The 26,896-nt window shown below is 31.9% G+C and overlaps 2 protein-coding genes across 3 annotated transcripts; one reads left to right on the top strand and one right to left on the bottom strand.

Annotated features, from left to right (window-relative positions):
* Positions 1–4,349: 4,349 nt before the first annotated feature.
* LOC113397119 (ankyrin repeat, SAM and basic leucine zipper domain-containing protein 1) lies at positions 4,350–10,040 on the top strand. The gene is made up of 8 exons (XM_064218369.1): positions 4,350–4,579; positions 4,708–4,825; positions 5,321–5,449; positions 5,800–6,026; positions 6,336–6,610; positions 7,645–7,896; positions 8,701–8,929; positions 9,865–10,040. Exons 1-8 carry the CDS (start codon positions 4,502–4,504, stop codon positions 10,018–10,020), a joined length of 1,464 nt encoding a protein of 487 aa, XP_064074439.1. The 5' UTR covers positions 4,350–4,501; the 3' UTR covers positions 10,021–10,040.
* A 5,883-nt stretch (positions 10,041–15,923) lies between these two features.
* On the bottom strand, positions 15,924–21,552 carry LOC113397120 (heat shock protein beta-1). 2 transcript variants are annotated; one of them, XM_026635277.2, is made up of 4 exons: positions 21,202–21,552; positions 18,735–18,788; positions 16,984–17,164; positions 15,924–16,803 (listed from the first exon to the last, which is right to left on the bottom strand). In XM_026635277.2, exons 1-4 carry the CDS (start codon positions 21,387–21,389, stop codon positions 16,609–16,611), a joined length of 618 nt encoding a protein of 205 aa, XP_026491062.1. In that variant the 5' UTR covers positions 21,390–21,552; the 3' UTR covers positions 15,924–16,608. The 2 variants fall into 2 exon arrangements, with proteins under 2 accessions (XP_026491062.1, XP_026491063.1); XM_026635278.2 differs by lacking the exon at positions 18,735–18,788 and having other exon boundaries at positions 21,202–21,543.
* Between the last annotated feature and the right edge of the window lie 5,344 nt (positions 21,553–26,896).

Raw genomic sequence — 26,896 nt, 5'->3', positions numbered from 1 at the left:
TCCTTAAAAATTGCGAGTGACTCTTTTGTTAAAACATTTTTACAACTGTGTAGAGTTTCACAATATTGTTTTAATTAAGGTTTAGCGCCCTCAATACGATACCGAAAACCAATAATAATTACATATACATAGCTTGACGTGAATAAATTTAATTAAGGACTAAAATCTAATTTATGACAGTTTAAATTGTACTTGTATATTATTAAAACGAAGTCTCAACTCTGTCTGGTACTGGTTTCTGATTTTAGTTACTAGTAGTAGAATATCGCATTTCTGACTCTACTTTTAAAATATAGTTTTTATTTTACAGTATGAAACGATTTATAATGGTATTTAATAGTAGATAATATTTTATATTTTAACAACAATTAAAGATATAAACTACACGTATACCACATATTTTATCAATGATTTGGATACAAATTTCAATGATTCTCCTGCAAAACAGCAATAATTTATGTATTGCGTTGTTCAGGCCTAAACGGTTAGCGCCAGACGCCAGTGTTATTACACGTACATACATATAATGGATACATATAAAAAAAATGTAGTTTCAATGATTGGCGGAGCATTGTCGGCGTATGGAATGATTTATATTACATAAACATATAGGTATATCAGCATAAGCAGTATATATAATAACAACAGTACCTATGCATATAAATTATTGTGCATATAATGTTCTATTGAATATTAATATTATGCTCTTCTAATCGCAACAACGATATGAAATTAATTCACTAAAAAAGAATAATTGTAAAAAATATCACACAATGATGGTTTGTTCTAATTATATTTACAATTTCATCAATCTTTGGTGATACCGACAAAATTATTTAGGTACACCTACTGTAGTGATTTTTCAAATAGGGCCGCGGTACGGTCGCGGTGACGGCACGTCCGCCCCGAACAGCCGGAGGCAGTTGCGTTTCGAAATTCACGAAAGAAACCTTATTTTAAGGTTCAGAACGCGTCGTTGGTTTATATCATCTTCACAACGAATTGCCGAAAGTCTAATTCCAAGATAGTCATGATATGAATTTTGTTATGTGATGTGAATCATTGGGTAAATGTAAAGTGTAGGATATACTGTATTGGCTGGCTGTACGGCACGGCTCCGTGGCGTTTAAGAGTCTAGACGTGGATGGACAAGGCGTGTGAAAGGACAGTTAGTATTTCATGGTAGTAATTAGTAAGCATTATTTTGATTAAATAAAATAATTTCTAATTATCATTTTCAAATTCTTTTCGTGGTGTTAATTTTATAGTTACTGCTGATTGTAATTTGAAATTAAATAGCGATAATGCTATACTATTTCTACACACTGGTGTTCAAATACCATATCTGATAATATCATGCCCATATTCGAAAAAACAAGAAGAATATCGTTTATATTCTACAACAGGTATTTATAGTAACGCAAACTTTATAGAATACCATTAAGAGCAGAAACTTTCTTTTTTTATGATAAAGCCAGGCTGACGAGCAAATGGGTCACGTGACGTGTGTCATACCGCTTGTGTTTGTAGTTACACTGACTCACTCACCCATCAAACCCGAACGTAACAACACTGAGAACTGCTGATATCTGATGAGTGGTAGGTACCTACCCAAGCGGGTTTGTACAAAGCCCTACCTCCAAGTTCATATTTTATTTAGAATATTATTTATGCGATGATATGTCAATAAATTGTTTCAATCAATGCAAGAAACATAAATACAGTGATATAATATGTCTTACACATAAATAGAAGCATAAATAGCGTTTTCCATATTTATTCCTATTGAAAGTGATTAACTTTCATCCTGAGTTTCAACTTCTTAGTTGATAATTTTACAAAAAATATTAACATCTTATTTCTAATTTATTAACTTAAACCTTAATAGCAATTTCAATTTTTCAAATATCAGAAATGACAAATGTAAATACCAACATTGACATATCTTTAAAGGGTCCTTTAAAAAAATCCTTACTTAGTTCTCGTCTACTTACCATGAAGAATACCTGTGCAAAATTACATTCAGTTAGAATCACCGGTTCAGGCTGTCCGTTGTATGTCAGTCAGACATTTTAAAATTTTATTAAGTAGATTGCACCCGCTCGAAACCGAAGCTAGTCGCTAATATATACATAAGTATATATTATATGTTTGGATTACATTCAATATGCCGAGAAATAAAATGAACTGGATCAAAATGTTGTGATTTTTTCCCAAGTTCTAGTCTTGAATTATTAACTTATTTAATATTTTACAATGGCGAAATATCTATATCATTTATACATCTCATTTAAATTTTTCGTTATATAAAAATAAAATCATATTTTTTCCCGTTTATTTTCGTCCGTTTTTAATTATTGCATCTAGACAGAAATTTACGTCCGTGCTTCGAGTTTTGTTCATTTGTGTCGTTTCGATCCCTTACTTGCTATTTAAGAGTTACATTCATATATTAAACACAACTACAATCTACATAATTACGTTTATGTAACACTTTATTATGCGTACCAGAAAAATAATATTGCTTTTAGCACACTCTAAAAGTAAAAATAAAATAGACAGATATATAACAGGTAGACACGATTAATATTACAATGAACCTACTTACTAAACTTTGAGATATGTATAACCGCAGTTATAAGTATATAGCTTTATAATATACAACAGGTACAAATATCCTACTTCATACAAGGTAACGTACGGGATAATGAAGATTACACTCTTTCAACTTTTTTAAAAAAAACAAAAATAGACTGCGTGCGAATAGAGTGCGGCTACGAGTTACATAGTCTTACTGTAGTAACAGTAAAGAAGTAGGACAAAAAATTAGCAGAGCGGGATGGGGATATCTTATATACTTTTTTGTCTAATTGACATAGATAGGTAGGTAGGTTACGTCTTTGTGATACAACCGTAAATCCGCGCCGTCGAGTTGTGACGTGTAAGATGCAATTAAGCAACACAACCCTTTGTTTTTGTTAGCTTCTCGAAAATGACAATATGTCTATTACTTAGAGCTATTTTGATGTAATGATCCCATATCGCGTTGCCTAAGCAATCTGGAAATTGAGAATGAAAAAGGAGGTTGTTATATTACCTACCCTTTTCAGCTGTGACGCGATATTGCAACAACTACGTGGGATACACTATCGCAGAGCTAGAGTTTCGTATTGCCGCACGCACGATGATTACTGCTCGTTAGTTCCTGTGTCTTGTTAGTGTCAGTGTGCGCGACCCCATGTCCTTGTCGTATTCTACCTAAATAATCTTCTCCGCTTGTGTCATAAAATCCGTGCCTATGTTAAACTAAATTTCTAGATTCGTATACTTCTCTCACTCACTTCTTAATATCTAATAAAAGTGCATTTTTTCATATTCTAAGTCATAAGTATAACGACAAGTGTATGAGCTTAATACTAATATTAGTAACTTATTAATTATAAATATATAATAGTACAGGTAGACAAGCGCTTTTATTGCGCTAAATTTCCCTATCCATTTGAGCGAGCTTTGGTAATGATCAGGATCATACATAGCTTCTAAGATTTCAACGACGACAACGATTTGTTTGTGTTCACAACTAAAAACGGTTCCGTTATGTACTCAAAATTACAACCTGAACCCTTCACTGGTGATGTTTTGGTAAAGCATTGAGTGTTTCTTTAAGCCACACATTAAGCAGCGCATTGCATGCTATCAATATAACTGAAATATATCTTATAATCATTTTTTCTTGGTGTTCACTTATTTTTGAACAATACTGATTTTTTACGACGTAATAATGAATTTTTAAAAAGAACAGATTTTATAATAATAAATAACTATTAAAAATAACATTAATTAATTAAGTCAATAATAATTCATAACAAAAACCTAAACTAATTCAAACGAAAAAATTTATATGACACGAAACAATATTTCCGAGGTACTCAAAATATGCTTCGCGCCAAAAGTAATACCAGGCCTCTATGACAGGCGATCACAACCTCTTTTTTTTCCGTTATACTCTACAAGGTATTGATGGATTAGGTGGGTATATTATTATTTTAATTTTTCTTTGCGATTCATTCTATAATTTCCAATAAAATCCAATTTGGAGTACCTTTTACGTTTATTTGAAACCTCTACTTATATAATCACTAAACAATATTGTAAATTAGTAAAATTGAGTTGACCAATTCTATTTCTAAGTCGAAAAATAGGCAGCTTTACCATTTATATTTACATCATATTATATCCGAATACATTTTTTAATCCCTAATATTTTAATTATTTCAAACTAATGGTCACACTGTTTTAAAATTTGGGTAAAATATACTTTTTGGTATGGCAGCCCTGCTACATTTCAATGTCGCTTTAAACGTCTTTAAAATAAACATCAAAATTGGAAATACCGAATCCAATATTAAATATTGCTTAGTAATCCAATAATTGTGATATTCTGCTTTTGAAATTGAAAACGCTAAGTTCAACATTAAGTTGTTAATAAATAATTGCGAATATGTCAAATTTTAGACCAGCTGGCTTATCCGACGATGATACCGACAGTGACGACGATTACGGATATTTTGAAAAATTGGTAAGTTAAAATTAAAATCATTATTTAAATTTAGTATATGCAAAAATAAACGAAATAATTTAAAGTTTGCATTTCAAATAATATAATTTTCTCTGATTGTAACTGATTTTGAATTTTTTAAATTTCAGAATCGAAATCAAAACTTCGTAAGTCAGACAGAAAATGTTAAACAGAAGACAGAAACAAAATTACAGGCATCTATCATAAATGGAAATGTAGAAAATGTCGCTGATATAATTCACATTGGTAAATTTACATTTTTTTGTTCATTTCCTCATTATAATATATGTGAGTGCAATATTAGCAAGTACATTACATTTTAAGATAGTACATATCACAATGTATGCCAAAACCTACATTCATTTATAATTAAACTTGGCACTAGTTCAGGTGTAAAATTAAAAGATTTAATAATTATTACAAAAACCTATTATAATATATAAATTGACTATTATTTAAATAGACATTTATTTTGATTTTATACATTACATACATTATACTTTGATTGATTTTATTTTATTTCTTTATTTCATACTAAAAAATTTTTCAGCAGTCTTAATTTGTACTTAAACTTATTTATTTTAAATTTCTCATATTTAATATAAAATTATTACATAGTAAAAGTATAAGAGTTAAATAACTTAAACCCCGTATAGTTCTACTAGATAGTTATAATTTATTAAATACTGAATCAAGTTTAATAAAATGAATTTACTTTTTTATATTTTTTGCTTGTTTCAGATCTCAAAGATGATGTCAATACAAAGCTGGAAAGTGGCTGGACTCCATTATTGCATGCATGTTTTCATGCACAAGAAGAAATCGTCCAATTCCTACTAGATAAGGGGGCCGATCCTAACGTGCATGCTGGTTTGCTCATTCATTAGTCTAAGAACTTTAAATTTTTATATTTAATGTTTTGTACATAATATGCATTACAAAGAAAGCCTAGATGGTGTAAACATTGTCGGCTATAACATATCATAAATTGTTAAATATAAAACTGTTCTTTTTTAAAGTTGGTTCAAATATTAGTAAACACCAGTTAAGATTCATCTTTGTTTGTAAAATAAGAAAAAAGAGGTTTCAGTCATTGATACAACATTATATAATTTATTAAAATTTACATTAAAAGCTAAAGATAAGAAAAATAAAGCTACTGAATATGGCCGAACATATAAAAATGTTTCAGTTATTAAGTTATGTCTTATTACCAATAGATTCTGTAATGCCGGTGACAATGGCTTGTGCTAATACATCTGCAAATGAGACAACAGTATTCAATATAGTGTCAAATTTGATAAAACATGAGTCCTTATTAAATATTGGAGACAAGTATGGTGTCACACCTCTCATGAAAGCAACAATCAGTGGTCGTTCATCTGTGGTTAAACTGATTATTGATAATAAAGTAAATTTAGAGATGAGGGATTTTCAAGGCTGGACAGTAAGTTTTTATTAAATAAATGTTTTGTTCATGTTATAAATTATGATATTTATATGTACCTGCATATATTTATTGCAGGTAGTATCAGAGTCTAAATTTTAGTACAGATACTATTAAAATTTAGGTAATTTAGTAAACTAAAGACTATAATTATTGCTATTTTTATGTTCATAAATAAAATATTTGTTCTATTAAGAGTGAATTAAATTTATCTGTGAAACAGTGTAATATATATTTATTAGAATTTACAACATACATCATAATTGATATTTAATATGATATTAAATTATTATAATTACATATTTTCAGGCAGTCTTCTGGGCTATTCACCACAATCAACCAAAATGCCTTGAAATACTCCTAAGTACTGGAGCAAGATTAAAAATATTTGATATGTCGAATCGTACTCCAGAAACAATTGCTTTAACACATGACTATGAAGAAGTTCAGGAAGTTATATCAAAGTACACAAAGAAGTCAGATAAAAATAATGAAAATAATGATAAAAAAGAATTAAATAAACAAACGAGTGATCGTTTAAGCAGATGGCAAGATTATTACCCTGGACTCAGAGATGAAAATAGGTAAAGACTCGATTAAGGTATAACATTATTTAAAATGGTATCAGTTAGTTAATGAAATGCATACTTACACATACTTACTACATTGTCCTTTTGTTTTTAATGACAGATCTGTCCAAGTTGAATGAAAAATTTTGCTCAATTCCTATTGTTAATAGATAAATCATCATGCAGTGGGGTACTTGATCGATATTTAATCTAAATAATGCATTGTTGAAGATACCAATTAACAAATGATTCCTATTTCTCAAACTCTAAATCAACTAGTGGCGGACTAACAGGGAAGGAAGGACGGAATAACGGAATCGGGCCCTTCGCCCCAGGCCTACTTGTAAAACTACATTTTTTTGTAAACCTGGGAGGCCTCATTCAGCTTTTCCGCCCGGGTCTCTGACGGGCTTGTCCGCCACTGATATGAACTATGCTTTTTGTTTAGGGGGCATTCATTTATTACATAAGACTATTTTCGCTTGTTTTTGACCCCCTTCTTATAAGAAAAAATAAGAATACGCCGATGCCCTCCCCCCTGTTTAATATTTGTTACGTAAGAATCTAAAGGAAAAAATTAATACACGTTTGGTTTATTTTAATGTTTATGTTTCAAAGAATAAATTTTTTGTAATATTTATTTGTAATTTCAAAGGTACTAATAATCTTAATTATTTGGCCCGCTGGTTGCCATGGAAATGGAAATATCGTTTTATACCTATCCGCATCCGAGCGAACCTCGACAATCGAACCTTTTTCAAATAATTTTAACTTTGCGCATTTTTTTTATCTTACGTAAGAACTATCGATACTCCATCCCACCCCCTTGTAAGAAAACATAAGACATGGTCGAGCCCCCTCCCCCCTAAATCGTCTTACATAATAAATGAATGATCCCTTATTATGAGAAAACTACATGTATAGATCATGAATGATCTATCTTTGTATGTATTAATGTAAGGAAAACCTAGCACATGACAACTATAAGCCTAAACTTTTATAAACTTACAATTGTTAAAAGATTAATTTTAGTCTTTTTCATATTCCAGGCCGAAATATTCAAATGAAATATTTAACCTATTGTATGGCATGAACTGTGATCATTTAAGTATAATATTTGAAGAAAAACCAATGGATTTGAGGAAGTTTTTACTTCTCGAAGATGAGGATCTGCTAAAACTTGGCATCGACATGCCTTTCGAAAGGCAACGTCTGAAACATGGATTAAGAGAATTTCATAAGCGAAGTTGGAAAGTTAACTCAGTTGCTGGATTGCAAACTAGAAAAGATAATGCTTTTAGGTAACCAAATTCATACCATTAGATAAATTGTCCCATATTGAAAACAATTTAATAGTGACCATCGGTGCATTTGTGTAACGGCTGCTTTTCTTCCTCTGGATCTGCAAGTTATACAAACCACTCATTACACCACCAACCATGGGATCTAAATTTCTCTTGTGGCTTGCTGTACATTTAAACTGCCTCAGCTACCCATTAAAACCGGAACACAGCAAAACAAAGCTTGAATTTAGGTGGGCAGACATGCAAATGGTCCACCCTATAAAAAGTGGTCATCACCGCTCATAGATATTGACGCTGTGAGAAACACCATCTCTTACAAGTCAATTTTAAGGACTCCTCAACCTTAGGACGGGCAAAGTTATGTAAGACACATGTGGTTCCTATAGTTACACTGGCTCACTCAACAGCCACCCTTCAAACTGGAACACAATAGTATTAAGTATTGCTGTTGGGCGGTACAATATATAATGAATGGTAACCTACCCAAACGGACATGCACTAAGTAATTCTAATCTCAATCCCTCGGCACTAGGTGAAATTAACTAATAGAACTAATTCTAATCATTGATATAATTTTTTGGACTGATATTTAATATGACGGTTAACATATGAAACAATTTAATTTCGATTTTTATGTATTTTTTTAGAATACCTATCAGGCACATAATATCAATAATAATTATAATAAGAGAGAAAATAAGTATACTAGTTTTTCTAATTATTTCTCAAATATAATTAATAGAGTTGTAATCACTTAACTAAATTTATAACTCTAATATAAATAATTTCTTTTGTTAACAGTATTCTCGATTGTGTAAATATCTTGGGAAATCATTTACAACAAATATATATTTTGGAATCGACACTCGCATATATTCTGCGAGGTTATAGCCGAATTCAAAATCAAATTAAATTCGAGCCTCCAGACTCTCCGACCATACAAAAACTACAAAGCGCAGCGAAGAAAATGACCGGTAACATTAATAATATCAGGCGGGAAATAAATAGTATGAAAAAAATACATGCAAAGGTAAGTCTCAGGTGTCAGCTTAGTCTTAACTTCTCATTACCAAATAATACAGACAAAGATAGAAGAGTACCCAGAAGGATTTTACGTGCCGAATTTTGTAGGGACAAATCCCCCAAGTTAGTTCTCGGTCAGTGGGGCTGATGGCAGCGTATTATTCTGGCTCTCGATCTCTCTAGGAGGATTATATAAACTGATAATAGCATGGCATCCTTGTTGCTCTCCTTGCCACCATGACAGTTGTTCGATCCTACACATGGCCATTTGAGTTTCAGATTTTTGTCTTTAGCACTCCCAAAAAATGTTCTTCTATATACAGACGTAAATAAGATTTTTAAGAAAAATAAGACTTTTTATTTACGTCTTCTACGAGATTTTTCACTTTATCTTTTAGTTATTTGATGGAGAAACAATCATAATCATTAATCGGTCACATTGAGCGTAGTCGTTTGCCTAGCCTTATTAATTTAAAAGCGCTTCCTTTTGTTCCTAAAAACCGTTTCACGTCTCACGTCTACCCTTCATAGTAACAGTAAAAAGTTCTCTAAGTGTACAATCGTTGTTAAGGAAGCTGGTAACACTGTTTTTGATCTGTTTGTATTATTATGTAGTAAATATTTTAAAAAAATACCTAGGTTTTTGTTCCAAACAATCTTTCTACAAGAAACATTTATTTTTTTATAATATATCATGTAAAATAAATATCACAAGAAACAAATAATAAATACTTAAATAAATTGAAATGATTTTTTTGTTAGTGCAAAAATAGCATTGTGAACGTCATTTTATTTATGACATAACAGATAACAGAATTAATTATGTTTAAAATGAAGAGATCTTAGTTAATTTCCTTTTTAACTATGTTCTCATTATTTTATCACGTAACAGCGTATGTTAATCAAATATATATATAATTTATATATTTTCATTCATTTCAGTTAAGCAAAGATAATTTGAAGCCAGTCGATCTCATTACAGAAAAAACCGCCAAAGAAGTAGCATTAGGATTATTTACCGAACTGGTCGTTATTAGCACTCTAGGTTTCCTCCTGTATCAAGCCAAAAAATGTATAACAAATATGTTACATAAATAAATGTTTATCTATTTTAAAAATACTTTTTTAATTTTAACCCATCTTCTTCTTTTGTCTCGCCTAAATGTTGTGAGTATAAGATTTAAAAAATGAAAGCTTATAGAAAATTCTATATGCAAACGTAGTTAGGTTCACTTTAAAACTTCAAAATCTAATTTTATAATAAATATATATATTTTTTAAATTATTACCAATAGTCTGTTAATCTTATGTCAACATTTTTTTAATAGACCATCTCTGGCTTCAGTTGACAGTCATCCGATAATGCATGCGTCCCAAAACTATTTTATAATTTATTTTTTCGGATTAAATCTCCAGTTACCGTCAAAACTACGGTTTCAAATCAATTGGATTTCATATGTAATGATAGGAAGCATTAATTGTTTTACGAATAATATTAATAAATTAATGTCTCGTTTCCAAAAACTTTATGAAAATAGTTACCTATTAAAATGCTTACAACTTCAGAATGCTGTCATAGTTTTATAACGTATTTAATAATGCAACGATAGGTTCGGATAGTTGATAGTTTAATCGCTGATTAGCGGTCCTCTGGTTTGACGAATCTTGGTAATTTAAAAAAAAATTACACCGCTTTATTGGCACTTCATTTCAATAATATTTTGTTGTAGTAAAATCTGGTATAATGTATTAAATTTAATTTTTATTGTGTGGCAGACTTCACGAATTTAAGAAACAAAATATATCTAAATGGCACAAAATAAATTTCTGCATTCATGACCGCATGTAATACAAACAGCGTAGGCATTGGGCATTAATTTCTATTCTAGTCTGCGGCTCATAAATTGAATTTTATTTGGGGCATACCGACGGGATGCATCACTATGATGTAAGCGAATCCAACCTACATTGCAACATTGAAAATTACGACCGGCTTTTACTAACAAACATGAGCTTCGACCTTGTCATATATTTGCGGAGTTGAAATCCATTTGGCAGCTGAACTAATGCGCTCCGCAGTAATTATTAATTGCGAGTCGTAGCGTGTCATATTATTTACAATCAGCGAGGTTTGTCGGTTTGCATAATGATGGAGATAGATACCTCTAATTTTATAACTAATAAATTATAATTCACATGAAAATAGAATCATTTAAATTTCGGAAATCAATAAATTTTAACACCCAAATGTTTTAACTATTTTTCAGTTTTCACAATCCGATTTGGTAAAGCATAGAACCTCTACATGGGATATCTTCATCTGATATATAATAAAACTACTTTACTTTTCGATATAAATAAAATAGTTAAAATTTTACCTATGTAACCTCTATTTCGATATCTTATAACGCTTATAAAGCTCTCGTCATGTTTTGTTAATAAAAAAATAACTTTAAAGATATTTTAACAATTTATATTGATATATATAAAGATCTATTCTCCCAGGAATGCGTGCCCCTCCATTTTCAAATAATTATTTTTTTATATATTTTAATTTAAAAAAAACATAACAAACTATAGCACAATCGGTAATTTTTTGCTGTCCATACTATTAGTCCTCTCACCCACACTATGAGTTATTGTAAGTAACTTCACTAATTAATTTAACGTAGAGGAGCGGGCTTTCGTGACTAAATAGATCTGTATGTATACTAATCATATTGTAATCAGCAGTCGTTAATCTATATACATAATAATTGTCGCTCGCGGCTCCGCTCGCGTTGTAAGGATTGGTTGTCAGATTTTAGATATATTAAAGTAGGCAATGTCCTTCCTTGGGATTCCAGTTTGTTTCATATTCCAATTTAGTTCAACGGTTTGGCCACGAAAGAGCACAGACAGACAGACAGACAGACAGAGTTACTTTCGCATCTATATGTATAACATTAGTATAAATGTATCATATTAGTATAGATAATACACGTTTTTTTTAGGTGTAGGCAGTTTAAGGATTAACCCAAGAGTTTGTGATAAACAACACCACCGCGAAGATTTAACATTTTTCAAAGCACAAAATGCTATTAAATTAAATATTTCCTATTATATAAAGGTTAATAATACCATGTAATAGGATGAGAAAATTAAGTTCAACAAAATTTATGAAGTTACATTGTAACCATGCCTTTATATCGAAGTTTATTACTTACAAACTATAAAAAACTTTATGGGTGGCAATCTTACTTACAAATATACTCATACGAAGCTATATTTTATTATGTACTTTTATTTAATATTACATCTCTACCTCTGGCAATGTATTTTAGGGTTGGTACCCAAAGGTTAAAACGTCTGTCGGTCCATCTGTCAGTCTGTCTCCAGGCTGTATCTCATCAACCGTTATAGTTGGACACTTGAAGTTTTTACAAATGATGTATTTCTGTTACCGCTATAACGACAAATACAAACACAGAATAAAGTACATATTTAACTGGGGCTCCCATACAACTGACATGACTTTTTTGCCGTTTTTAACAGACTTAAAAAAAAATAGGTTATCAGTTCGACATGTGAAGATCCATTTAGGCTTCTAAGCATGTGTGCTTAATTTCTTAAGTGTATGTATGTTTTTCCACAAATTTCTCGAAAACTAAAAGTCGTATCGAGATGATCATTTTTGATTTAAGTTAGGTACACTTTAACTTATAGAACAGTGTATAGTTATTATTTTGATGTTATTCCATAATGTTGATATATACATAATTGCCTCGGTTTTAGATTAACGCGAGCTGACGACTGGGCCATCTCAAATCTTATATATATATTTATATATACATTTATATTATTTATACAGTTTTTATTTCTTCTGATATTCACGTGGGGTACTTTAATTGAGTTTGTATTACCTTAGCCTTTCAAAGCTGACTGGCAGATTATGGTCGAGATAAACGGATACTTTTGTACTAAGCAATTACAATAATTCATTAAATACTTCGGAAAAATACATACCCTGCATAGCGCATTTTTTTTCTAACTTACATAACAAAAAGTTTTTATGAGACTTTAGAAGTCTCGTGGACGTGCCTCTGGATTATTATATTATAAAATGTTTTAATCGATGTTATTTAAAAAAAAAACAAGTGCAAGTCAGATTTCGCGCACGAAAGGTTTCATACAATTATCTAAAATAAAAATAAAGATATACCTAATTCAGTACACACGTCGACAATTTTTTTGAGGTTGGTGCCAGCCAGCACAGTGCAAACCCAAATTGAAAAATGTATTTAATAAATAACAAATATTAATACTTAATATTAACACGTGCCTGCTGCTGGCTGACAGTGCTGGCACCGACCTCAAAAAAATTGTCGACGTGTTTACTGGTTTGCAGGTAGCATGTTAGGTATATCTTAGTCAAATTCGTTTTTGAATTTTGTTTGCCTTTCCGTAAGTCCTAAAATTTTTATTATTTTTTTTATCTTTAGTTCACTAGCTGTTTCTAATTTTGTCGGTAAAATCTAAGTCGGTTTAATTTATTTAATAATTATTTTTATAAAAAAAAATGAAGACTAACCCCTAAAACGTAACCTACGTAAACTAGCTATAAAATTAACAGATGAAAAACACCCTACCTCATAGACAATATGCCTAAGCAGGTAACTATATACGAGGCAATATTTTTTGTATTTATTTGCATTAAAAAGTTAATAAGACCGATGAACAGGCAAATAAAGGACTAAGACTAGTGAACGAGGTGGACGTTCACTAATTGAGTAGATTATTATAATCATCATAATTAAATAAGAACTAAAGTACTTACTATTAGAGAGAACAAATAATAAGGAAAAAAACGTAGCTTATACTTATACTTTGATGAATTGGTACCTATAACAATTTTGAGCAGAGAGAAGAAATAGCATTGTATTTACAGAGGTTCAAAATGAAACTTAAACAACAAACAAAATAACAATCTAAATTATCTGGGAATTTTTTAAAGGTAGACATTACACGGCAATCTGTATGATCAATGTTTTGCTTTATTAGGCAAAATAAATCTTAACCTATTGAGATAAATCAGGGTACCTAGCGATAATTGAAGTTATTATAGGTAAAGTTAGTTAGAAAAAGCCGGCAACACATCTGCAAGCCCCCTGGTGTTGCAGATGTCCATGGGCGGTGGTAGTCACTTTCCATCTTTTCCTCGTTTGCCACCTATGATATAAAAAAGGTAGGTTATAGTAATTGAAATTTGCACTATGGCTCTCTCCTATCGCTGTTGTGAATGGCTGCCGTGGCCAGAATCGGTCAGAAACTCGTCATCATTCTAAAGTCGGAAAGTACTCGCTATTATTAGACTACGACGTTGTGTCAATGTAATTACAAAATACATTGTTATTTATAATACCTATTTTACCTTATACTACTAGGACTATATTAAACCTACTTTAATAAAGGAGTATATCAATTCGGTCGTATTTTTTTATCTTTGTTACTTCAGAATTCCGTCATTTCTGAACCGATTTGGAAAATTTTATTGCTTGAATGGTTACTTCCCAATTTATTAGATTTAAATTTGTAAAATAAATAAGGTCGGTAAGGTTTTCGTAAAATAATATTTTTTACGTCTAAAGATTATCATGACGTACTATATAAAATAATAGTCTAGAGATTTGAACAGGATAATCTTAACGGATAATTTCGGGTAAAATCCAGACAAGAACTACTGAAATTTCATGTATGTTTGTGTTTATAATTCATCTGAAAATTTGTTGGTATGATAAAAAACTGCCACATGTGCATCAACTCGCATTGTAGAAGCATGGTGGAACAAGCTCCAAACGTCTCGTCAAACGTGAAGAGCGGAAAGATTTATGAATAAATACACACAAAGTATTTGTTAAGATAAATATATCTCTTTAGCGTTTTTGAACCAATGCCACATCAAATATAGGTACCTATATTTGATAACGGGAATCTGATTAAATAATGTATTTAATGTTTTGCTTTGATGTGGGATAAGAGTCCATTAAGATTACGAAACGATTGTGATTGGTTATTTCATTTCCCAATAAGCTTAAAAATTAACCTTTATTTTTTTATTAGATTTTAATCTTAAATTATAGTAATAATAAATGTACAAAGTGTTTTATATATTTATATTTGTCGTAGCCTTCGCTCTGAGCGACGTTTTTGGGAAACTTACCGATTTCTTATTCATCTATAATTGCGCCTTTCTCTTTTTCTTTCTATATATAAGCGCAACTTACTTATCGACCTACCGCGACTCGACCTTGTTGTTCACTTCTAAATTATTCAGGCGTCCCTCCTAACTCCACTAGTCCGCCCTTTGGTTTAATCCAGCCGGACCGAGCAGCCGTGTGCGTCATCGTTTTTAAAAATAATAATTATGTATATTAACCTTACCGCCTTGCGCCTCAAGCGAAATGTGTTGTAAATAAAAACGAAGACAAAACTATTAAGAAAATAACAGCAAAAACAATATAACTGATGTTACACATTGTTTAGTGGAAAGACTTCCACTAAACAATATGTAACTTCAGCAATGTGGTTTAGAATTTCATAATAGCCTTAGTTATATAGGAGCTCATTGTTTAAAAATACAATGAACAATAAACATTTTGCTAAGCACTCTTACATCATAATAATCGGAAACTACGAAGGAAATTGATACTAAATATTTCACAAAAACCTTAGAATTCTTTACAATAAAATATACTATTAAGACGATGCTAATTATTTTTCTTGATACAGCCCACTTTATAAGTGGGTATTTCAAGTCATTGGCAAAGTATGATGCGAAACATCTTCAAGCGATTTTGCAACCACGATATTTATACATACTTTATGGCTTTAATTATTTGTTTAGCACAGCAGTACAATAACTAATGAATGCACGGTAATTTCACAGACGAACTATAATAATTCTTTTTTAAAATAGATTATATAAACATATTTAATCTGAGTCATAAAAAAAAACACTAAAATAGTTTTTGCATTTTATTGACATCTACAACTTTCGTAACAACTGTTTGTACTAAAATATAAATGTTTATCAGTTAAAAGCTGTTAACATGTGTGCTGAATATAATGCTATTATTATTGCCTATAAATTTATGTTAGGATGAATGGACTTTTCATCAATAGATGTTAAACATTAAAATGTTGTAGACATTGTCTAAGTTTTAATATCTTCGAAAGTTCGGAAGGTTCTAATTGCAATATTATCACTGAACACGTTTTATAAGCTCCATTCCAAGCAGTCGTAGGCCGTTGAATTATCAGAAATTCAGATAAATTACGTGTATAATCATTAAAAACGGTGCGATCGATCTATCAGCATGCCGCTTGATTAAAAAGTGCCTTCACAAATTCATGATTATATTCATAAACTTCTAACGATCACAGTGAAAGCATTGTCTCTAAGCAAGAAGACGCGTACAGTGCGACTCGAGATTGTTTCCCGAATTGACCAGCGGAATAAAAATTGGAATAATTTTAAATAATTCAAACAATATACGTGTTAATAAACGCTGAGATTCATTATAATTAAGATTCAAAATAAATATCTGAATATCTCCAATACTCCTTAATAGTAAATTTGTAAATTATAATAAATTATTATTAACAGTAGTATGGAATAGCTGCTGTCGAAGACCGCTACGTTTCGCCTCAATGCTTCTGAATAGGGATGTTCCTGTCGGTGATAGCGAGCTGTGGCAGTGGCGCCTCCACAGTCAGAACTCCGTCCCGGGACAACGAAGATTTAATCGCCTCCGGGTTTGTGCCTTTAGGCAGAAGGAATTCTCTGTTATATTCTCTGTATACGGACTTTGTCTCCGATTTCTCCTCGTGTTTGGCGTGCACCTGAAAAAACATACACAATCGAAATTAGTATATATTTTTTATTTCACCGATATTTGCTATTGAAATTTAAATATTGTGGTCCCATTTAATAACGACCTTAATATTTCTAAGCTAATCATCAATTCTTATGTCATTCAACTTGTTTCTTATCTTTTGTTATAAAAAATTGAAATTACTTACCAATAATTTGTTATCGACTGTCTTCACGACGATCTCTTCAGGGGTGTACTGACTAACATCAAATCTGAGCTTGAGTGACTTGCCATCGCCTTCGTCCTGAATAAGGGGGGAGTTAAGACTGTCCCAATGACTAGGCTCAGCCAGCTGTCGGCTGTCACTGTGCTGTGATGATGTGGTAGTACTGTGGAGAGATATTCAGGTGTCATTACTTTAATTTTTTATTATATTTATACTAAATAAGATGTATTTTGTTAGAGCAAGTTCAAATAATTTTCGTATTGTAAATTATCTATTCGTGTTTCTTCGTTAGTTCGTTGAGGCACAATTCAATAGTATGTGTATTTAATGAAATTACTAAAAATGTTAATATGAATGATCACTTGTCCTATATTAAAAACTTTATTATAGTTTCAATCAATTCTGTATATTTACTATTCATTTATATAAAAATAATAAATCGAAGAATATTATAAAATAATAATAAGGCTCAATGAATTTTGAAAAATAGGTTTACTCGAGTTACTGGTATTTTAGTTTATAGCGTGATAATTATACTAATAAACTTAGTGCGTTAAAAACTTTCCCGGTATTAGTTACTTGTATTTTGTGGTATTAAAGGAAATACAGGTCATTGGCCGTTAGACATGTCATTTACAGGATATTTGCCTTCGGCCGCTCGAAATCGTGACAGAATTTGCATAAAATATATGCAACTTAGTAAATTTCAAATAATTTTTCTATACCTACATGATATTAATAATAATTTTGTATAATCCTATATAGGTACATCTATTTATTAAATTTTAGCGATAGTATTCACGATTAACGTGAAACAAAAAACACGTCGTAAATGTGTAGCCGACATGAAAATTGTTTGCAAACAACCACGATTTCAGAGAACTCGTAAATACCGAACTAACTACATGTTTCAACGAATATATTTTTGTTTCATAATTAGCTACCATTAGTAGGTATAGAGAGTCGGAATATTCATAATAGACTATATAATTTAATGTAAGCGACGTTCTTTAGTCGCTTTCGCATCGGATACTGCATGATAAATATCGTTAAAAAATAAGTTATTCTTTATTTATTTTTGCACTTACTTTGTTTGAATAGATAAAAGTATATATTTTTTATCGATACCCAATTTTAATTAATGAAGTTATAAGTCGTGGTAAGTTCATTTGCGTATAATGCATGCAAGTGTAATTTTTCCGCGACTGTTATAATTGATTATGATCACACTTCACAAGGCTGATGTCACGCTCACGAATGCAGATACAAGGTTATAGTCAACAAATGATCTCACGAATGTTATCCAATATATCACTAAATTATTGTCCATTAAACATAACATCATTTATACAAACATAAGTAATTGGTTATTATACAAAACGGAATCTAACATAATTTATCAATAAATAAATCATTCAGTTGTTTTATCACATAGCAATATTTTCTTTATCCCTGGTCATGATCCATTTTTTTTTTAATAATGTCTTTTACCATAGTCAAATATTGAGCTAAATAAACTACAGATTATAGCATAATAAAAGATTTACACAGACATAATAGCGTGTATTAAATTAATTTATGTATAATTTACGAACATAATAAAATGTCGATGCGCGTGTTTTAAAATAACATATGTTAGCTTATCGTGTTGGTGTTGATACATGTGCAGTGAATTATTAACAACATATATATACTATACTATGTAATATAGGTACATATTATAAATATTTTACCTCTCTTTTGACTTGGTTACTCCTCCAGAGGAAACAGATTCGAAATTGTAAGACATGCAAAAGGCAATAATATATCTTGTTAGTTTTTGAAGGCTCTGTTACTTTAAGCTGATGTAAAGATGTTGATTTCTGGTCATAAATTTCCATTCTTTATATTTCATCGAAACATCCTTCCTTGTGTTTCAAAAAGCTTAATAAAAAAGCAGTTATAACAGATGCTATAAAATTTTGTAAATCAATAGCAAAGCTAAATAATATACATAATGATATATAAGTATTTTGCCAAGCATATAAGTACATAGGTTTATATATCATAAAAAATATTCAAACGTAATAAAAGTATTGGGTACATATCGATAACTGCTTCTGATAAGTAATACATAAATTCTTAATTGTTTATGTCATTGGCCTTGATTGTTAGTATAACAAGGGCACATGTTTGACGTTATTTAGTTTTATACGAAAAAAGCGCTTTCACACAGTTCCATTTTAGTTTATCAATATTTGCTGCTAAGAGAAATTTAAACGATAAAATATGAAATAGGATCAACAAAGTAGTAAAAAAAATATTATCTTCATCGTTATTGATTCGAATATCGTATTTATAATTTTATTCGAAATCTGTTCCGACAATACAAATCACTTTCGATTTAACAGTTGATCAACCAAAGACAACTCGTATGAATGCGGTTTAATGATCCATGTAAATAGATAAACCTTTCGTTTTACAATTCTATTTTGAAAGAATAAATGCATTATCAGATTGTAAGTCATCGCCGGACATAGTAATTAGTATTGTAAGAAGGATAACCCACTCTCTGCATTGTCAATGCGTGGCCGACCATAATAATTTCCAAGATGTTTGTCCTTAAGCTTGTATTTATTCTGGCTCACTCTCATGTTAATCTTAAAGCAATACAAAATACCTGGTTAATTTTATATACTTGCTTACTTTTTTTCCGGTAGATACAACTTAGTATTTTGTTTTAAACAAAGTGTTTTATTCAATGTCGTTAAAATAAAATAAAATAACATTTGGTTCAGGATGAATTTACGAAAATTTATGTATTCATTTTCTCTCTCTCTCCCATTTTCTCTTTTAGAATCACTAGAAGACTAAAAGAAAATTATAAATAGTCCAAAAATTCTTAACAAGTAATATATAATTGACAAATGTTTATAAAAGATAATTATCATATAATCGACGGTATATTCTTCATAGTAACAATATCGTTCAAAACAAATAACAACTTATTTTAACAAAGCAAATGTTTGTTAATATTTGCATGTCTAAATATTTCTGTGGCCTCGTAGTTGTAAGAGACTATTGATTCTGTTTTAATAAGAATGTGATCTACCCACACTGCAATACTTGTCAGTATGGGCGGACTAGTTACACATTGCTTGATTTGTGTAAGAATTAAAAAAAAATTGTTGACTTATAAATTCAAAAGATTTTTTGTATAAGTTAGCTTGTGAATCTAGACGTTAACAACGTTTAAAAGCCAAAGAAAATCGACACATAGAGGACGTCCTAACCACGTCCTTACCAACTGTAACCAATATGATCTGCCAAGTATGTACATTTCTTCGTGACGATTGTGTATTGCGTCACGTTGCTTGTGATGAACCAAATTCGATTCAACTGGGTCATGTATGGTTTCATGCAGTAAACAGTATTTCAGTGCGATCAAACTAACATTCAACTAGGCTCTCGCTCTACCTATATAATATAATATTCAAGAATCCACGTCGATAAAATAACCATAAACCGGTTTTTGCGTGAGTATACTATCAGCTTTATGCTCTTTTAATACATACATGGGTACATACAATTTAAAATAGGTACATTGTCTCTACATTTATTTATTTCTTACATATAATAACATAACCTCTTGAGTTTATTTATGTTGTTTCTATACGTAAATATTATTAAATTTAAAATAAATCTTTACAAATTAAAACTCAAGTCTTTTTAAATTTCCAATTTTATGTACAAATTGTTCAGAGCTGCCGGCCGGCGCTATTTCTATTTATGACATCATCCCGCGTCGGGCTTACGTATCGCTGCATGCTTTAAATGGAGCCGACTAAGATGTCTGCAGTTGATGCCGTTCCGCGGAATGATCCCGAATAATGCCTTTTGAATATAACTACTTTCGTGGAACCGTCATCGAGGTCGATCGAGGTGGGCAGCTCTTGTGAAATCCCCAATCTCATTAATTCAACATTTCCTTTTAGGAATACAGGGCCGGTAACGTTTAAGAAACATTCAGAATAATAATGTAAATTGTACAAATATGTATGTACCATAAAAAAATTAAAATAATCTTAAGGTTGCGTAATGTGTCGGGCTATAGATATAAATCAATGTAATATTTAACGCATGGTTAAAGCAAACATTTTTTAATTGATCAATAAAATATCACAGATTCGTTTCAGTTAGTAAAAAAGAATTGATAAATACCTCGTTGAACTCTTAAAGAAGTTGTTGCTTTCTCTGTTCATTAGTTCCGATCGAAATTTGCTCATTTCTTCTTCCATCTTTCTCATTTCAGCATCAAATCGTTCCCTTATGCTCGAAAACTCGGTATCAATGACAGAAAAATCTCCAAGTTTAATGGGAATATTTCTCTTAAGACCACTGTCAGCCATTTTCACGTGTGTATGGTGTGGAAACTGTCGAAACTAAACAAACACTGACGGAGAAACGTTTTGTATAAACACAGTTCACGGTGTCGCTACGCACTCGTTAGTAGACAAGGCAGGACTGATCATTAGTCGTCGACTCGGCGCCAGGGGGCTTGCGCACAGTTTTAAATAGCCTCACGTTCGAACGTCGCTGCAGACTCGCTCGGCGTCATTCGGCCCACACTGTGTTTCTCGCTCATTCTACATCTACTCACAGCCGATAATCTTAAAGCATGAGATGCCTGCCACATGATGGAGGTGCGGGTTACCACTTTGTTATTTTAATGATGAATCATTATATCTGGATTTGTCTTAGCTGTTTATGGTAATCATCGTATTATTTCGAGCATATGTGTTATTCATTACGATATTTTTAACGCACAGCACATTGATGATTGAATGTTTAACAGAAAAGCATATTTGTCCTCTAAATGACGATATGTCTTTCAATTAGTAATAGTTTATAGTTAAAACTATGTCAAACGAATATAATTAAAATATTTAATGGCAGTAGTGTAATAAAATTGAAGTGGTTTGATAAAATAAAAAGAGCTCAAGATGACATCAACAATGTTTGGCAAGGTTATAGCAACGAAAAGGAGATATCGCGGTCAACCTGCTGTTTGATGATGACGTATATTACGTCATTAACGCTGTTTTACAACGTGTAGGTAGACATGGAAGTTACCTAACCCGTGAACAATGTGATGTGACCTTCTACAGATCTACCTACGTGTTCTCATTTATCATACAGAAAAATATGTTGATTCACTTCTATATGAGGGGTAAATTTTGCTGAGCTGTCATTTGAAATAATATCATAGAAAGTCATTACAAATGTTATTTTAAAAGCCTTTAAATTATAATTCCTCTAATGCCAATAGGTACAATATATAATTTTTAATCGATCAATTTCTTAATGTAGGTACCTATCAGGAGTAAATTTGAGTTCAATTTAATAATCGGTAATTGGTCTAAATTAGGTTGGTCATAATATTGGTCTGTTTCATTAATTTTTATTTTGATACTCTTTTAAAGACATTATAAAACAACCAGACTAACAAGACACGGCACAACAAAAGTTCAAAATGTATATTATACAAGTTGTCGACTGCGGTTTCTTTCACGTTTTAGGGTCTTGTCCTTCCTTGCAATACAAGCTTGCGTCATACCAAATTCATTCAGACAGATACTATCGTATTTAATACTAATTAGTATAGATTTCAGAAAATCTACAGGTAAGTACCGACCTATTTTCTCTTGAACATTTCTGAATCACATAAAATATCAATATTACTTTTCAGATGATTAAGGTAAAAAAAAACATGTCAGGTTTGTTTTTTAAAAAGCAGTTGTCATACTTAGACAAATAAAAGTAAGAGTAAAGAAAGAAGAAAAGTGTCAGTCTTTAATGTCTTGCTGTTGATCTGAGGCGTTTCCTTCTGTAGGAGCTTCGAAGCTTAGGATGGTAAATTATATACAATACATGTTGCATATTTTCATTCGATTCGTGTTGGTTTTTTCACGACGTTTTTCTACGATGCAAAATAAGAAATAAATTATAAACATAAATTAAGCAAACTTTGATTAAAATTCACGTGGTCTAATAACTTTTCCATCTTAAATTTTAAATAATTTAAATAACTGAAATTGCTTGTTAAAGGAAACAGTTTATTATTAACTAAAACTACTTATACTTTATAGATTCCGTGAATCATCCTTTAATTGATGTTCTGGAATAACACTGGAATCATACTGCTTGAATATCGCTCGAGTCATTTTCATAGGCTTATGTCTTACGGCATTTTTCTTTGGGGTAACGCTGCAAAAAAGAGCTGTCCGGTTTATTTATATTCTTGAAACTCGAGACTCCGTTCGGGATGTTTTTAACAGTTGCTTCACAATATGTTTACCACAATATTATGTATATTCGCAATAATATTATAATATACTATCGTTTTATTAAAAGAAACCATGAAAAACTTTGAATAGAGACGAGAAGGAAAGGTAAAACCTCAAAACTTCAAAAAAAGATAAAGTTTTTTATATAATTGTTATCCTTCAATACATCCTTCCTGGGGAAGGGTATTCGTTTCTATAATAAGATTCCAATGTATTATTAGCTTTGCCTATTCATTTCATAAATTTAAATCTCATGTCAAAAAAAAAACAATTGATAAGCCATACTCAATATATTAATTATAAAAAACGTGAAATTAGTTTTTGTTGATTTCCAGATAGGTAATTGATATAAAATATATATCATACGCCGATGGTGATCTCTTGATCTGTTTGTTTGCTCTAGCAAACAATCACTTTTCACAAGTTAAAGAAAAAAAAATATTTAAAAAAACAGTTATGAGCACATTGACATTCGATGCTTAATTGTAAAATTTTGATAACGACTTACGGTAATACCCTGTTTTGATTCGTGTATCCATTTAAAATTATTGTTATTCCAGTCAATGTTTCATATTACTTTCCCATCTACCTCGAGCAATGCTGTGTTCTACTTTCTGGCAAATAACATTTAAGGCTTAAAAAAAGGTTAATTTGGTTTTTTTTTTAAGTTTTGCTACTTAGGCTTAAATGTGTTTTGATTCGTGTATCCATTTAAAATGATTGTTATTCTAGTCAATGTTGCATATTACTTTCCCATCGACCTCGAGCAATGCCGTGTTCTTCTTTCTGGCAAATAACATTTAAGGCTTAAAAAAAGGTTAATTTGTTTTTTTTTTAAGTTTTGCTACTTAGGCTTAAATGTGTTTTGGAGTTGATTTAGTGATGAAAAATGTAGTATAAAGTAATCTAATTCCTCACCATTTACATTGTTAGCAGAATGTGAGGAATTAACTATTTAATTCTTACATTAGACATTCTAGTTATCACAAATGTACAAAATTTCGGTTATCCACCACAGACACTAAATAATTATACATAATAAATGAATATTATAAAGAATACATTAAGTTAAAAAAATATATATGTTTCGAAAATAAATGGGCAAATTCATTTTTGTCAAATAGGAAAAGATATAAGAAATATATTTTATTATAAAATTTATATATATAATGGAATATGTAAAACTGAGAGGAGTAAAATTTTCCAGAATGAGATAACGACAAAACGATTTTTGTTCCCTTTTGAATGCCATTATTTCCTCCCAGAATTTGTCTATAATGTAGATGATTTAGGTCCATAATCTGTTACCCTCGTCTAAAGTACCCATGTGCGTACGTCATTCAGTAAATTCATCAACGCTTTCATCAAGCAGGAAACAAGACCATAAGTAACTATTTTTAGATTTCACAAAGCTGCACACATTACAGGAAACAACGCCTGTATGAGTCATCATGTAACTGGTTGATTTTAATACAATAACTGGATTTCCGTTATAAATATGAAGTATTTAGAGAATTACATGTGATAAAATTAATTTTTTTTTTAGGTTTTTATTAGGTTTTAAACGAATTTTATAATGGCTAAAACTATGTAATGATTATTTTTAATGATGTAGGTATAATCATCTCTTACTTAGATATTGGTAACTAGCAAGTAGGTACCTATTATGTAAATAGTTTCTTTTGATGTGCCACATTTTCCCCGATTTCTAGACTTAAATATTTTTATTTAGCAAAACATTTTAGGTACACTTTATTATAGGACGTATCAGAATAACAAATTACTATTGCAAATATATATTAGAAAACCTACACATACTAACCTACATAATAAATCATGAACTGACCTTGAATAATTCATTTTATAGCTTCACAATCAATGTAGTCAGTGTATTGATATAGTCTACATACATAATATCACAGTACAATTATACCTATACACGGCACTATTCTCGCTAACAAAGTAACAATCGTTCTACCGAGTGAAGTACAGATTCTTGAAGCGACAGCCGTGTGAGGAATTTTAATATAAGTTCCATTTACGAAGAGAAATCCAGGAATGCATTTGCCTAGAGATACATTTCATATTCACTATGAAAAATCTCTTAAACTAAAAGTATAAATAAAATGTATTTATGTTCTCCTACATAATACATTTTATTTCGAAATATAAACTTAAAATAACCATTATTTTTACTAAAGCTTTTTGGCAGTCCATCTGGTTTGCTATCACCCATTTACCACATATTCACATTCACGGCAAATAGTTATATTTAATACATGTTCCGATTTGAAGGGTTTGGAGACATAACATCTCAATTCCTAAGGTTGGTTGGTGGCGTATTGGCGGTGTAAGGAATGGTTAATTTTTTTCACGGCATTTACAATGTGTATCGGCTGTCGTGACCTCTTAGCATCAAGCAACGGACATAACATCTTATTTCTCACGATTGATGTCGCATTGACCGATCTAAGGATCAGTTAATATTTCTTAAGGTGCCAAAGTCTGTGTCATCGCGTTTTCACAGAACAAGACCATTTCCTTCCAGCATCTCTCGCTGTCGATCATAGCGTTTATCACGCTCGGCAGCGAGTGGTCTCCATTGGCCTACAATGGCCGCCAGGGAATGGCGTTCACTCAATCAGGGTGTGGCGGGCCGTATCCGAAGGCGCGCCGCACTCGTGGCAGGACGGTGTCATCTCTCGCCTATACAGATACCTACCGAAGCAACCGTGGCCGGTAAGCACCTGCGTCAGCCTGAATGAGAATGTGTCGTGTCTTCGTTCCGCCCAGCGACTCAAGTGGGGACGGATAGCCTCCACTGTCGCCAGGCCTGCCGAGGGGGACGCCAGGTCCTCCTTCCACCTTCTAATTAAGGCTCGCTGGGCTAGAGCCCTGACTCGCTTTACCTCCACCAGTCCTGGACAATCACCGCTTGACCTTGCTTCCACCCGGAACCGGTACACTTCCGCAAGCGCTTCCGCCTGTAGTTCCCAGGGCGGGTCGCTTGCAAGAAGTGTTGCCGCTGTCCACGACACCGTACGGTAACCCCGTATCGCTCTTACCGCTATGTCCCTCTGCGATCTCCGCAGATGAGCCTTGTTACGAGCGGTGAGCGAGTCCACCCAAGTGGGTACACTGTACAATGCCATAGAGTCGTCCGCGTAGCACAGCACCCCCATCCCGGGCAGGGTCAGTGCCCGCAGGAGCCAGTCAAATCCAACGTTCCACAATATGGGACCGAAAACCGACCCCTGCGGAACGCCGCAGTCCACTCGACGCCAGACAAGTCGTCCATCGCCCCCCTCCCAAAGAACAACCCGATCCTGGAGGTATGCCTCCAACAGCCTTCTGATATAGGAAGGCACCTCGTGATATCGAAGTGCTGCCCCTATTGTCTCGAAAGGAAGACTATTGAAGGCGTTCGCCACGTCCAGTGATACCGCCAGGACCACGTTCCTTCGAGCCACCGCCTACATGGTTCGGGTCTTCAGGGTGATCAGGGCGTCAATGGTTGAGCGACCCGCCCTTAACCCGTACTGGGCTTCTGAAAGACCCGGTCCCACCTC

Source organism: Vanessa tameamea, chromosome 3, assembly GCF_037043105.1.
Source record: "Vanessa tameamea isolate UH-Manoa-2023 chromosome 3, ilVanTame1 primary haplotype, whole genome shotgun sequence".
Lineage (NCBI taxonomy): Eukaryota > Metazoa > Arthropoda > Insecta > Lepidoptera > Nymphalidae > Vanessa > Vanessa tameamea.
The sequence above is the reverse complement of the archived record's forward strand: the minus strand, read 5'-3'. Positions and strand labels throughout refer to the sequence as shown.

Coding starts and splice junctions, on each gene's coding strand:
- LOC113397119 (XM_064218369.1), top strand. CDS start 4,502: ATGTCAAATTTTAGACCAGCTGGCTTATCCGACGATGATACCGACAGT. Junction 5,450..5,799: donor CGATCCTAACGTGCATGCTG/GTTTGCTCATTC, acceptor TATTACCAATAG/ATTCTGTAATGCCGGTGACA. Junction 6,027..6,335: donor GGGATTTTCAAGGCTGGACA/GTAAGTTTTTAT, acceptor ACATATTTTCAG/GCAGTCTTCTGGGCTATTCA.
- LOC113397120 (XM_026635277.2), bottom strand. CDS start 21,389: ATGGCTGACAGTGGTCTTAAGAGAAATATTCCCATTAAACTTGGAGAT. Junction 17,165..18,734: donor GTAACCAAGTCAAAAGAGAG/GTAAAATATTTA, acceptor ATCTCTCCACAG/TACTACCACATCATCACAGC. Junction 16,804..16,983: donor CAGTCGATAACAAATTATTG/GTAAGTAATTTC, acceptor ATGTTTTTTCAG/GTGCACGCCAAACACGAGGA.